This window comes from Corapipo altera, unplaced genomic scaffold (assembly GCF_003945725.1).
Source record: "Corapipo altera isolate COAL_440 unplaced genomic scaffold, ASM394572v1 1, whole genome shotgun sequence".
Lineage (NCBI taxonomy): Eukaryota > Metazoa > Chordata > Aves > Passeriformes > Pipridae > Corapipo > Corapipo altera.
The window spans coordinates 22,630,332-22,645,199 of NW_020884873.1; the positions used below are offsets into that span (position 1 = coordinate 22,630,332).

The 14,868-nt window shown below is 40.9% G+C and overlaps 1 protein-coding gene across 4 annotated transcripts in view; it reads right to left on the reverse strand.

Annotated features, from left to right (window-relative positions):
- Window positions 1-723: 723 nt before the first annotated feature.
- Window positions 724-14,868, reverse strand: part of CRADD (CASP2 and RIPK1 domain containing adaptor with death domain) — an 81,331-nt gene continuing 67,186 nt past the window's right edge. For all 4 annotated transcript variants that reach the window (XM_027665642.1, XM_027665633.1, XM_027665623.1 and 1 more), the window contains one exon: window positions 724-1,232. In XM_027665642.1, coding sequence (XP_027521443.1) covers window positions 919-1,232 — 314 coding nt within the window. In that variant the 3' untranslated portion in view covers window positions 724-918. The remainder of the gene's footprint in view (window positions 1,233-14,868) is intronic.

Genomic DNA, 14,868 nt, shown 5'->3' on the forward strand with positions numbered 1-14,868 from the left:
AGAAAAACCTGCAAGCTTCACTACCCTATTGGGCATGCAGTGGGCAGAGCAATGTGCCTATGGATGCTTGGCTTAACTGTGACACAAGAGTGCCTGGATCCAGAGCACAGCCCAAAAACTCAACAGGCACCAGATTGTCTCCCAGTTTATTAGTGGAGACAAACATGGACAACTTAGGAGTTGTTTCCTTTCTCAGGCTGCTTCTTGCTCTGTTTGCCTGGCTTTGCCTATCTTCTGGTCACTTTTCTACTGTGTGTCTTCCCTGAGAACTTCTCACCTGTGACACGGCATCTGCGCCCAGTGCCTGTCTCTTTGCAGAAACCTACACCAATTAAATAATAACGAGAGAAACTCTCACAGGCATGCTAGGTTTCTGTTACTTCCACTTAGGGCCATTTTCAAAGGCAGACTAAGGCAGCAGCCATCTATTCTAGCAAGAAACTGTATGCGCTGAAAATTTTATAAATGTGAAATTAGCCACCTGCAATAACTGTTGTAAAATTGTTAAATTAGTCATTACTTTCATTTCTTGCTGGGATATCAGGGAAATAGCATGAAACAGCACTAAAAAAGGCTCCTACATAGTCCAGAAAAGAGGTTAAACCAAGTGTTGCTCCCTCAGTGAAATCAGAAACCTTGCTGAACTCACTGCAGGGCTGCCTGCTTGCAAGAACTTTGTCACCCTATATCCCCACTGAAATAGCACAAAAGTGAACAGGAAACAATGATTCATTTTTTAATGCCTGCTAAAAATTAATCTGGCATGAAAAGAATTACAAGTCACAAGATGCCACAGAAAACTGGAATGTTTAAGCTTAATAAAATCACAGTTCCCAACTCCAGTTTTTTTCTAGTTTGAGGCATCCAATCTTCAACATACATTTCCACTCTCTAATTTAACGAAGTACGTGGAAGCTCTCAATCAATAGCATGGCTTCCCTGAAGCATGTACTGCATCACAGAAGGATCCACTTCTTCTGCTATCAGACTGGCTTGCAGACTTTGGATTGTTGCTTTTTTCCCCAAACGCTGTCTCCACAGGACAAATGCAGCTACGATCTGTGACTGCAGGTTGTGAGGGTGATTGACTTTACATTGATAGATGTCAGTATGGGACAAACCCAAGCACAGAACCACATGCTCCCATTCGGGTCCCAGCCTCCTCGCAAGCTTGTTCAGCTGCTGATCTGTTGGTGAAGTCTTCAAAATGCATGGTGCAATTACAGTTAAATCTGTAAAAGGAAAAAAAATATGAAAAAGAAAATGCATATATGTGTCACTAGGTAATGCTGTAAATATTAATGTGAGACCTTGACAAAGGAAGGAATAGGCATAAGCAAAGCTGAGGTGAACGAATTAATTAATTAAACAGAATACACATTCATGTAGAAAAATTAACTACATAATCAACCAGAAGATTAATCAGAGAAAACCTAATGCTTAGAGGACATACAAGGGAGACTTGAGGTTTCGGACATCAGTAATCCAGATATCAGAACTGTACACCAAAGCAAAGACTTCCAAAAGCAAGTATAGATTTTGGGGCAGTGAACAAGAAAGGTTTTCAAGGAACATGTTTCCAGCAGCCATCACCCTCTGAAAATCAATCTGCTTGCATCAGTATGATATAGTGACAAATGACAAATATGGGACCAATAACCCCTTATGTACTCCTATTCTGTGACACTGTTTATACACTTCAGAAATAACTTTGATTCTTTAGTTAGGTATTACTCTACAATTTTTTTTTTTGCTGAGGGCTGTTCACAGGAAATTCTTCTGTCTCCTAAGATGCTACTTACCCTTTGTACCTTGTAATATATGGCACACTCATCTTGAGGAGACCAGCTTTGGGGCTTTTCCTCTATTTGAAGGAATCCACCAGGTGAACCCAAATAAACAGGACATCAACACTGTTCACCAGTACACATTATGCTTGCTTATCCCTCACGCCACTTGTGGTAACACTCCTGAAAACAGGCATGTATGTGCTACAGCCCCATTCACCTGACCTCTTTGAAGCTGTTTTCAAGAGAGTGCAAGGAGGTCCCATTTTCTCTTAGAGATTTTTGCCCAATGTTAAGTCCCTTAGAATTGTCCAAGTACCCAACAGAACGCACTCCTCATCCGAAAAGATGTTTAGCATTGAACTGGTACCCGAGGAGGACAGGATCAATACAACTACCAAAACAGCTTTCACAGGAAGCATTAAGGTAGCTGTAACTGTCAGTGGTAAAAATAATTTCTTACATACACAACAGATCTCTTTATGTGTTCCCTATGACAATCTGATAATTTATAAAAGGAAAAAAAAAGCATTCATACGGACAGAGTTAGTAGCCAAGTGAGAATACAGTTCTATTCAGAAACATGCTGTATGGGATCCATGTCACCTAACTACAGCTAACACCTCCTGAACTAAATATCCTAGGATTAATTATTGCTAAGGAGAGAAACTGGCTCTTCTAATACAATCTCTCTCACTGGAAAGAAGATGTCTAAAATAATCAGATAAATTACTCCTGTAAACATGCACATTTCTCTCCACAGATTTAAAAGGAGCACTGGGTGTAAGCTCAGATGTTGACATTGGTGCTGTAAACACCCAGTGCTGATGAAATGATTCTCTGCCTATAAACTCAAACTATGTGCTTTAAAAAGGTGCACTTAGATAAACAGCATAAAATACCTATAAAGCATATTAATCTTCAATACCCCATGTGATCACAAGCTGAAATGGTCAATGCAGCCTGCAATTGCTGCTCTCCTGTTGCTGAAGATGCTGTGACAAAACACAGGCAAAATATCCCCATGAAAATGCTGATTATACCCTGTTGGTCTGAAGCAGCAGACTCCTTACAGAAGTGCTGCTTTGCAAAATCTAATTTGCAGCTCCAATGTCATGCTTGCAGTCTCCACTACAGCAGAACAGCAACATTACAAAGCATCACTCCTACATTTTATCAAAAGTAATTGTTTTTGCATAGAACACCCAGAGCCTGAAAATATTTGTACAATTTAAGCCCAATAATACATAAGTACTATACAAAGCTGCTTTGGGTAAAGGGAAAATTGCTTTCTGAAGAGTATTTAGGTCCCTTTGATCTTTCTGTCTCTAGATTGCCAAAGGAACCTGGGGCAAGTGCTGGTTTGGAGGTAGGGCAGAGGATACACAGCTTCTGAAGAAGGCTGAGCAATACCAGTGGGGATATCCTATGTTGTCACATTACACGTATACCAATTCCACAGGTAAGTCAGGACAAGGGAGTGCCTTTCATGAATGTAAATAATTGAGAATTAAAAAAAATATAGCTACACTGTGCTGCCACCAACACTGCTTTTTTGATATTAAACCCTTGACTTGGCTTTGGGTCAGCTACAAAGCATAAAGCAGTGTGCCCACAGCAGCAATACCTGCCAGCCTGGGCTTTTTGCTCTCACACTAGAATTTTTATACTTCATGTTCACTTGCAGAATCATTTTATGACACTGAAATGTGATCAAGCAGGGAGGCCTAACAATTATACAGGTCAGCATGTCCATCCAGCCTTTGATATTAGGTAGGCTTTTTTACTACAACGAGTATCTTGCCTTCAGTCTGTTATCAGCCCTTTAATAAGAATCAGAATAAAACCCATCCAGGAAATCTTTTCATCTTAGGCTACCATCTGATTCTAATATGGATGTGGAAAACTCTGGGACAGAAGCCAAATGTTAAATTTAATACAAAGGACAGTTATTTTAGTCCCATTTTATTTTCTGTGATAGCTCACTTTCAGCTTTGATACAAAGTCACTGAAGAAAATCTAAGAGAAATATTACATGACAGGTAGTGTTATTTAGAGGTATAGAGAAATATTTAATGAGATCTTTCAGTTATGACAAATGTAAAATCACAAAAAGATTTGGTTATGTTCTAGGATTAATGCCACTCCCAATTTAGTAAACATAATGGCATTTCAGTTGAAATGGAAATGAGTTCTCTGTGCTCAGCACCTAAACTGCTTTGAAAACATTGCAAAAACACTAAAGATGCCTTTTTTTTAAAGTTATGTTTATTACAAACCCTCACTTATAATCTTCATTTGTCAGGAACTGCCTGAGGAAGGAAACAAAATTAGGGCAAAAGTTTCAATTATGCAGATCCTGCAGTTGCATTTGAAAGGTACTTTTAGGATACTGAGACTTCACGTTTGAAAAAAAAAAATGTAAAGCTCTTCTTGCTTTAGGTGGATCTGATGAGGCATATGCACTTTTGTTAGGCACATGCTTCAGCTTACCAAAGTGAGGACTGCACTGTTAAAAATGGGCAGAAGTGGGGCCTGGGACACCACCAGAGGGTGTTGAGGATTTCCCTGAAGAAGGTGATTTGTGGTGCTGTCACCTTCAGTGAAAGCACCAAGTGGAACACTGTGTCCAGCTGTGGACAAGGTCTATGCTTTGAAGTGTCAGGGCCACACACTGCAGAGATCTAGAGGCTGAGGTCTCACTGCTCGTGCTGAAGCCACTAAGTCCTCGAGGAATGAGAAAATGACAGCTTTGATCTGGGGACCAAGCCAGCCTGGTGCAGAGCTTCTTTCCTGGAACTGCCAGCCAGCTCGCTGGCACTTGAGACCATGAAAATCCCCTTTCTCAGGGCTGGAGAGGAGAAGGACTCTCTCCACTCTGGTTTTGGAGCTGAAACTGAGCAAGAGAAAGACCTGTGGCTCCTTCTATTCAAAGCTGCAGCATGATGGAACATGCTTCTCCCCATCTCCAGCTCTTGCTGGTCAAGGAAGCTTATCCACGCTAAGTCTTTATCCTAGTTGTCCCAGTTAAAAAACAGATGTTGACAATTTCTGACCTGTGTGTACATCTGTGCTTTCAGACCACTGCACAGACCAGGAGATACAATGGTGCTGGTGAGCGTGGACAGGAAACAGAGCTGGATACAAATAGACAGGATATCACAGTTATGTACCAGACAAAACAGAGTAACCCAGATACCAAAGCTATAGATGGGGCAAGGGCAGACAGTCACTGCTTTTGCATTACTTTTTCTTCAGGACCTCTCCAGTTTTAAGTAGTAGACTCCAAGAAGATATTGCCAAAATCAGGCAGATGGAAAATAAACTCACCTCAGCTCTGTCCCGCTTGGTACAAGTGAGAGGATGCAAGATAAAGTACAGTGAAAATGGACTTTGAATTACTCAAAGACTTTTTTTCTTGCTTTTCCTTTCTAATGATCATCCCCAAGTGATGAAAAAAGATGAGATCATCTCTTAGGCAGTCTTGCACCATGGGACAATCTTTATCAGTGTTAAGGAACTGACTTCCCACTCTCTAAGCTGCTGGAATGCAGTGGGGAGTAAGAGAGCTTGGCTCCAACACAGGAGACAGCAGCAGAAAGGACTGAGGCAGTTCTGGTTGATCTGCGAAGTACCCAGCTGATTTCACAGAACCACAGGCCACCAAAGTGCCTTATGGTTTTGTCCAAAGGACTTCTTTGTGCATGATCAAAATCATTCGTTGGAGTTTCAGGGAGGCTTCTCCCCTATGAAGTCAATATATTTTAATATGATGTAACACAAACCCAACTTTTTGGCTTTTGCTCTCTGCTGTGTAAAAGGGATTTTGATGGAAATGATGCAGCTGAATCCAAAGTGCTGAAAAAGTCTCAATCAGTTGCTGCCTAATCCTACAAGGACAACTCCACAGGCAGTTCAGGAGACAGCTGGGAAGCCAGGGATTTAATGGCACACCTCTTATCCAATAACTAAGAAATCTGTTTGTTGGGAAAGGTGTTTCTGCAGACTGGTCTCTGCTTCCATCACTGCCTCTGTATTTTATCAATTTAAAGGACCATGTACATATTTGTTGGATAAGAAGACAGAAGCAGCCCTGGAAGAGCAGATGGAAATCCAGGTATCACTGAGCTGCACATCGTAATGCTGAGATGCACAGACATACTTCATTTCCCCTGGTAAATCATTACAGCAAAAAATACAAAGATTTCCCTGGGAAGGGTCAAGAATGCTTCCTAGCTTCTTGAATGCAGCCTGTTTGAGAGAAAAGCCTCCTGGGAATCAAGTAGTATGCTAAATCCAAGCATGCAAGAGTCCTTGGCAGAAACAATGCTAGGCAAATGCTGTAATTTTTATACAGTCACATCAGAAACAGGTAGGTGAGATGGGCTTCAAATCCTGCATAACTGGAATGGGACTGTAAAAAGGAGTAACTGCTCAGGCACACATATGGCCTCAGCATCCCCTCCTGCTAGGTTGTAAGAATTGGTACGCCTGCAGGTAACCCAGAGGACCAAACCACAGCTAAGGTATTATGGAAAAGTTTATTCCGAAGTTGGAAACCCTAAAAACAGTGTTAATTCAGAAAGCAGGTGAAAGAGCGCAGCAGCAGGCCTGTTTCTGGTGCGTTTATAACACCTTCAGCATGGGCAAAACTTCAAGGGTGTGTTCTCCCCGACCTTTATGGACTCTCTCTCTCACAGCAGGGCCCTCACAGCATGTCTGTGAGAAAGTGTTATCTCTACACAGGAATCCTACTTCTCAAAACAGGCAGAGAATAAACATCAGTAGGTGTAATGAACGGAATTTTCCCACACTGATCTTTTCCAGACCTAGCTTTCCTAGCAGCTGAAACTTCCTTGAGCAAAAACTCTTTTTTCTCCTCAAATAAATCTTCTGTGTTTAACTCTTCTGTCCCTACCTAGGTGTATGGAGTCCTTCAGTGATCTGGACCCTCTTATCAGTCCTGCTCATAATTTCTGAAGAGTTCAAAGCAAACATTTCAGAGTCCTCTTTAATCATCTTTTCTGGCATCTGGAGTACAGTTTTTCCCTGAGAAGTGCTAAAGTTAGATCAAGAGGTTCCACAAGCAGCAAACCAAAGAAGCCTTACTTCCCCCAGGTGTGAGTCCTACATCTGACTTGCACTTCAGGACTTCTTCAGCTGCTTACCGGTTCTCAAGACACTCAGGAAATTGCTCCTGTCTTCAACAGCAACTAGGCAAGTGTCAGAGACTGAAATGGTTAATGATTTATACATTCCAGGATTGCCAGGGGGCTTTCACAGGCAGGGAAGAGGCAGCTGAATGCATCTCCCTCCCCCACCAGTGCTGCTGAAGGTGTCAAGTCCTGAAATGGTGAAAAGAGCCCTGTTTATCATGCCCTTCACATGGACTCTGTGCTGGGCTGTCCGAGATGATGGAGGTTCATGGCATGGCCCATCAAAGCCCATCCCCCTGCCAATCCTGAAAGGGAAAAACTCTTTTGCCGTGCCCCTCACAGGAACTCTGCACAGGCCAAGGAGACATTGGAGGCTTGTGGCATGGCCCGTGACACTATTCATGGATATAATAACTCATAACTTCTTTGAGTGTGTGGGTTTCCCTCCCCCATCCCCAATGGATCAAGACCCCACTTCAACTAACAGACATGGAAGCTGCAAGTACCAAGTTCCATCGCTGGACCCCGTGGGCAGTGACTATATATATCTTTCCACTCTCATCTTTTCTTTCCCTTACTCTCCTTTACCCTTATCCTGTCTTTCCTTTTTCTCCTTTATGTATTTTCCCTAAAGGTTATCTTTATACCATATTGCTAGAGATGATAGATATAGATGATAACACCCAAAATGGCAACATACCTGTTTACCTTTGAAACAAAACTGTTCTAAAATAAACCCTACATATATATGTTTTCAAACAACGATTATTTAGTGTCGTTTCACTCTAATCCACCCCAAGGGATTTATTACTAAGAACCTGGTTTACCCTTCCCCCCCCCCCGCTGTTCGTAACAGCAGGCTTCTTGAAGTTGGTCAACAGGTTCAGAAGCTACTAGGGGTACATGCATACAGGCAATGGCCCACAGCAGAATCAAATGGCCTTGGTTTCTATACCAAGGGCTAAAAAGGACTCTGAAACTCCAGAGTCATCATGGCTAATGTGCCAGCAATTACATCTGGGGCACTTTAGCTAAAGGAAAACATATATATTTGTGGTGGGTTAACCTTGGTTGGATGCCAGGTGCTCACCCAGCTGCTCTATCACTCCCCATCCCAGACAGACAGGGGAGAGTGTAAGGTGGAAAACAACTTGTGGGTTGGGATAAGGCAGTTTATTAAAGCAAAAGCAAAACAGAAGCTTGCGTGCACAAAAGTGAAGAGAAAGATAGCAGAGTTTATTCTCTACTTCCCATTAACAACGATAGTCGGCCACCTCCAAGAAGCAGGGCTTCAGCATGCACAATGGTTCCTCAGCAGGCAGCCATTGGACAGTGAATGCCTGCCTTCCTGCTCCTTGCCTCAGCTTTTGTACCTGAGCTGACAACACATGGTATGGAATATCCCTTTGGTCAGTTTGGGTCAGCTGGTCTACTTGGGTCCCCTCCTGAGATCTTGCCCTCAACTGAGGAAGGAATGTTACAGCGCTGATGCTGTGCTCAGCAGTAGCCAAAACACTCGTGTGTTATCAACACCCTTCTAGCTGCCAATGCAAAGCACAGCACTGTGAGGGTTACTATGGGGAAATGAACTCCAGCTCAGCCAGACCCAATATTAATGAATCTAGTGCCAGGTTCTGCTTCCCTCCAGCTCCCTTGGAGCACAGTGCACTTGTTCAACTAGCCTGAGCCACTGACCCAGCACTGGGTACTGAATGGGCATGGTTGCCAAGATGGTGTGCTGTGTGTTTTAGCAGTTGTACTATGTTCCAGAAATTATTTAATGACTGAATGTCACAATAGAAAACAACTTGCTCATAACCAGGTATATTTGCTTTACAGTGAAATCCCCTTGGCCTGAGCACAATGGTGAAAGTGTGTTATGAAGCAAAACAACATTTGGCAGATCAGGTTGGGACAGGCTTTCAAGACCAGTGAGGTGGGGTTGCAGAACCTGAACTGAAGGTAAGTATGTAATACTCCCACTAATTGAGAGATTGGAGACTTTGAGAGCTGCAGCCCCCTTGAGCTGTCAGAGATGCTGGATGAAAGGGAAAGCAGAGAGCAAGCATTTTGAGGGATTCCAGTAGGTGGTGTAGATTAGTGAAGTCAAACACAATACCATGGTGGAGGTCCTGGTGAGAACAATGGAATAAAGAGAAGTTGTCGGGTAACTGCAGGGGGTGACTTGGCTTGATGTGTTAGAAAAGAGGATGGGAGGTGACCATAGGTCTCCATTTGTTCAGCTGCTCTGCTGCTTTTTTGTTCAGCTGTTCTCTCCCGACCCTGTCCTAACTGCAGGCAAATGGCTGCCCTCTTACTATATCACATCCAAATTCATGAGCCAACCTGCAGCCATGAATGACTGGAGTGCCAGACAGGAAAGTATCACATGGGATATACAACACTTGGCAGTCCTGCATGGAGCACGCAGCACTTAGCCCCTCGTATGCAAGTTTAAAATCATTGGTAAGCATTATAAGGTTATTTCATTGCAGTGAACTTCAGGGCCCAGCTTGGGATCTGTTTAAACACAAGAAACAAGTTCAAATTACTAATCAGTGAAAGAAAGTAGAACAGACTATCCAGACACCTACCGCTCCTATATAATTTGGGTATTGTTTTTAATCTTGTTGTCATTGTTGCTAATTAAACACCAGACTGACTCAAAGGCTGGGAGGGGAACATTAGTGTTTTGCAACAGCTCCAAATAATCATGCTCCAGAGAACATGGAAAAACATTGCTAAGTATCAGCATATACATATCTTCTATGCGTCTGCAAACAGCACAGATCACACAGACCATTCAAAGTCTACTCAAAACCACCAGGTCCACCTCCTGGTGTCAGTGGGTTCTAAAAAGTGTTTGACCAAGGAGCAAGAAAAATTGAACTGTAAATCCAGCACTATTAGCAGACAGACAGCTGACCCCATTAGAGACATCTTTCCATATATAAAGTCGATATACTCAGCTTAATTTCACTTACAGAAGAAGATTAAAATAACTTGGAGAAGTTATACAGCCTTCTGCTTTTAGCATGTGCATAGCTGTTTCTCTGTAGCTGTGAGATGGAAGGCTGTGGTAGCTGCTCCACTTACCTGTGCTGGTTGCCTCTTCTATAGGCTTCTGCTGACTACCAAAGAGATGCCCAACTCCTTCATATCTCATTTGAGGCTACTGGAGGACACCATCTAATAATGACTACCAAGCGAGTGCTGATCTCTGTTCTCTGCTTGGGAAATCCAGCTTCTTCCTCCCACAGAGTTGACTCAGTCTGGGGAAATCCTCATGATGGAAAACTTGCATCTTTGTAGGAACAAGTCCAGTACCGTCTTAAGACTATATACTGACTTCTCTAATGCATTCAAAATTAAATCTTGGTCAGTTAAATACTCAGAGTAAACTACAGAATGGAATCTATACCATGAGCACATTGAAAGAAAAACACCTAAAACAAAGGTTTAGGAAGCGGTACATTTTTTTCAGTGTTACAGCAAAATTAATCTGACAGAGAATTTTGTTTGTCTGAGTATATGCTGCTGTTATGCTTCACAAAGTACAGTTTCTGTGCTTGATAACTTCTGATCTGATGAATGCAAACATTAATATACAGAAAGTGCATGAATAAAACCAACATCTGTTAGTTAGTGATCATAAAACACTTACTTGTAAGCATACTTCTATCATGGTAATTTACATTCCCAGTCTCTTAATTAGATTATAAAAGGCTTTAACCAAAATGAAAGAAAATATGAAATATATTTTTAAGACTGTCTGCATTCTTCCATATTGTGCTGGTTTTTATGACTTGCATTGAAAGATAGGAAGTTCTCTGTCTTGTTTTAAACAAATTGCAATCTACTACTCCTATGACAGCCAATGTGCAGAATAAATTGTGGCCATGATCCCATGATAATCAAATCTAAGGCAACTTTAAATGATCTCCCTGAAGTGAAGCATAATCCACCCGTGGTACCAAATACAGCTTCTTCCAGACAAAAGCTTGCTGGGAATCTGCATTAGTGGTGTAATTAAAAAGTACATATATCTTCATTTGTTGGCAATCTCTTCTCCTGTGTGAGCTCTAAAGCATCATCACACTTTGTCACGTTAAGTACATTTTGAGTATTGGTGTAAGAAAAAAAGAGTGCATAAAATTTTGTAAATCTACAGGCAATTAAAAAACACAGATGTTTGTATTTTGGCTCAATGCCAGCAGCTAATTCGTATATTCTTTATCACTTGCTAATGACTGTCTAGTAGCTGCGGATGTGGAAGCAGACTACTAAAACCTGAAATATAAACATTCAGATTTCACGACAAAAGTTTTCAGTTGTATACCCACTATTCAGTTCCAGTAGCTACGCAGTTTTCTTGAACATTTTTTATTTTTCTTACAGGTTTTGTGCCTCCACAGATCTCTGCTATACTGATAGCCTTCAGTATAATAGATTATATTGTTAAATAGATTGACAAGGAAGTCCCTAAATAAATTAATTCTGTCTTCAGTTTCCACCCTTTTGAAACCATAGGGAGCAATCCCTGTGTTTAAGGAATTGAAAGAGATTGGGTTTTCACATCTTTGTTCACATTTTACTGGAAAGAGCAGGGAGAAAGTTTCAGCAATTAATAGTGTGGATGTTATTCTGTTTCCCATCAAGAAACATTAATTACAATCCCACACAGTATTTCTCTGCTGTTGCATACCATGAAATCAAATAATTCATTTCATAAATAAATGGCGGCTGCATATGCATGCAAGGAAAAGAACATCTACGCAAAGAAAACAAATACAACATATTATAATGTCTGCTCTCTTTTCAGTCAGGAGGACTCCACATTACAGACAGGATTGGACTTATTCATACTGTAGTTTTATACCTTTTTATTTGTAGCAGCATTGGATGCTGCTCTAGACACTGAAGTAGAAGTAAAATTTGCTTGATATTTTCTATTCATTTCTATACTGTTATACATAAATAAGCAATATGCATAAGCACCGAAGCCACGGCTAATGATGGCATTCTTGCAGTGATACCTTTGGTATAAATGCACAAACAGGTTCCACATGCAGCAATACACTAAGGAAAAAAAGAAATATCTACTCAATTGGGAGGTTCTGTGGAAATTCTGAGCTCTTAGGAATTACTAGACAGTACAAAATCATCTTTTAAGTCTGAAAGAGTAGAGACGAGAGTCTCTGGTTTACAGCCAAGAGTCAACTCTAGAAAGAATGCTGAAAAAATCAAATTCTGAAGTATGTCAATCCATTTCTATATATTTTTGAATGCTCAGCAGTTGCTAGTGAATTCAATGCAGATTCATAATACTCATGGCACTTTCAACCATTAATTACAGATCTGAAGCACACAGAACCATAATTTCTCTTGGGCAAGTTTCTTCTCCCTGCTATCACAAATAATAATTAAGAATTAGAGGGTGGTTGTCTGAAGTCATGATGATCATAAAACACACATATTTGCAGTAGACTTCTCATAGTATCATAGGAGGCAAATGTTTACCCATGTGGGCCGGGCAACTCTGATAGAGTAATTCACCCACTCTAAGTGCAAAACAAAGACAACTGGAGCAATTAATGATTGTTTTGTCAGCTAGGTGACAAACTCATCATGAAACTTTTGTCAGGGGATTGAAAGCTAACTTTTGAAAGACACTACTTGAATGCTTACTTCAAATAGCCTGAGCTGAGCCTCAGCCTGAGCTGAGGAAGTTTTAATCCGGCTTTAATTCTTTGTATGCAAGAATCACAGCAGATTCCTTAGGCTTTTTATCTGCTGAGTGCAGCAAGTGCATAAATTTTTTTTCTAGTAATTTTCCTATCAAGAAATCTTTCTAAAGGCTGCAGCATTTTAGCAAAAATCATGTGCTTGGACTTTAGCTACTAATGTTTCTTTCATGCAATAACAATAACCATACTGCCAGTATGAAGGACTGTTTTCTCATACAACACAACTCATCATATATGTTTCCCTTGCAGAACTTAAATATGACAACAAGCCACTATATTTAGCCCTGACAAAACCGTTCATTCCTCTTTGAGATTTTATTTTCTTCAAGTTGGCTTTTCCTTTCGCTTTGGCTCAAGTCAGTATAAATATCAGAATCAAAGATCTGTACAACAGATGGAGCTCGGTTGAGAAGAATGCCTTTTGCTGGTGAGGATCTTTGCCTGGCAGGTGTCAAACCAAAATTAATACTGCACATATTACAGCAAAGTGAGACTGAGTTCCTTCCTGACCACAAACATATATTAATAGAACAAGCCATGCAGAGCAAGCTAAAACAGTACTATCATTATGCTGAATCCTCCACTGCTTGGCATTTTATTTAATCACTTACATCCAAGCAAAGCAAGTAAACAAAGTGCAACAGTTTAGTTTAGTGTCTCTTTAGAGACATTTTGCACGGGTGTAAAAGACTTCAAAAAATGCCATAAGCAACACGGACTTAAGACCCCTTCCATTTTTTGTGTCACTGCCTTAAAGGTTTATGAACTTCACAACAGACTTTTTGACAATTCAAAATCCGCAAGAAAAAACAGGTACTGGTACTAAAATACACTGCTCAGCTACCATCTGTTGCTACGCCTGGCTTGCCAAATGCGATTCAACAGCCTGAGTCAGACGACAGAGCTTTCCATAGGTGTCAGGAAGGAGAGCTTCAGGTGGCATCACCTGCTTCTCTCCATTTTCAGATGATTGGGAGGCTTAGCATCTCAACCAGCCCTCTCAACTGCTAAGGTACTTGAAGATCTGAAAGAAACCAATTTGAAATCTCATGGCTGGTTTCACAAACTCGTACTGTCCACAAGCAATTTTAGCTGACCAATAGGACAGTAATTTTAGAAGGTCACAGTCACAGGACTTTAAATTATCTGTATAAAGAAAATGTGAGTTTGCATTTCTGTGTATATACAAATATATATACACACACATAAATTTTCAAAATCTTAATTAAAAAAAATGAAAGTCTTAGATATATGCAAGTCAAATTCATTCCCTTTTTTGATTTCATTTCCACAAATTCAGGTTAGGAATCTGTAACACCACCCTAGTAGGAAAAGGATGAAAACAGGAGCGTGGGTGAAGTAATTTCCTAAACAGAGGTCCTAACTCACAGAGCACTTTACACCACCACGGGTTGGATGAGCATTTCTTTCCCCTCTGAGTCAGCACTGACCTAACACCCCCACCATGTGCTCACCAGTGTGTGGCTTGTGGCTGGCCCTGCGACATGGCCAGTGCTGGGTGACACGGCACACTGATCTGCTGCAGTCATTACAGATCCCAAGACAGTGCTGAAAGTAATGGGATGATTCACAGCTGCAGCCACGCACTTGACGGCTGAGGACACAATTACTCTTTTACCTACTCAGGAATAGTATTTTGCCAAAGCAACTGAGTCAAGTTCAAAATCAAACAAGCTATTAGCAAACATTTGTACTACTTAGGGTATTTGAAGAAGATTTATGCCAGTATTAGTGGGATGATTCATATGCAAAACCTAAACATTTTAAAATTATTTTGCTTGAAAAGTTAATTTTCATGTCTCATGCATGGAGAACAATGTTTTCCCTCACAGTTTTGTAATCTACTAGCTGCCAAACTTTCATACAGAATTGAAATTTTAGTCATTTTGGCTTTCATATGTAGCAAATCAGAAATAAAAATGTTTTCACAGCAGAATGAAAAGACTAGGAGATCAGACAGAACATAAAAGATGTTTTACTTGGTTTGGGATTTTTACACAGCTATGCCTAATCTAAGTAGGACTGAAAAAATAACAAAAGGCAAAACAAAAACTAAACTAATCTCTTCTGTCACAGAGATGCAGAAATAGAAGTGATGCTTGTATCCCTGAAGGAACCAAACCTGAAATCCTGACACAAACAAGAGAGAAGGGCTGT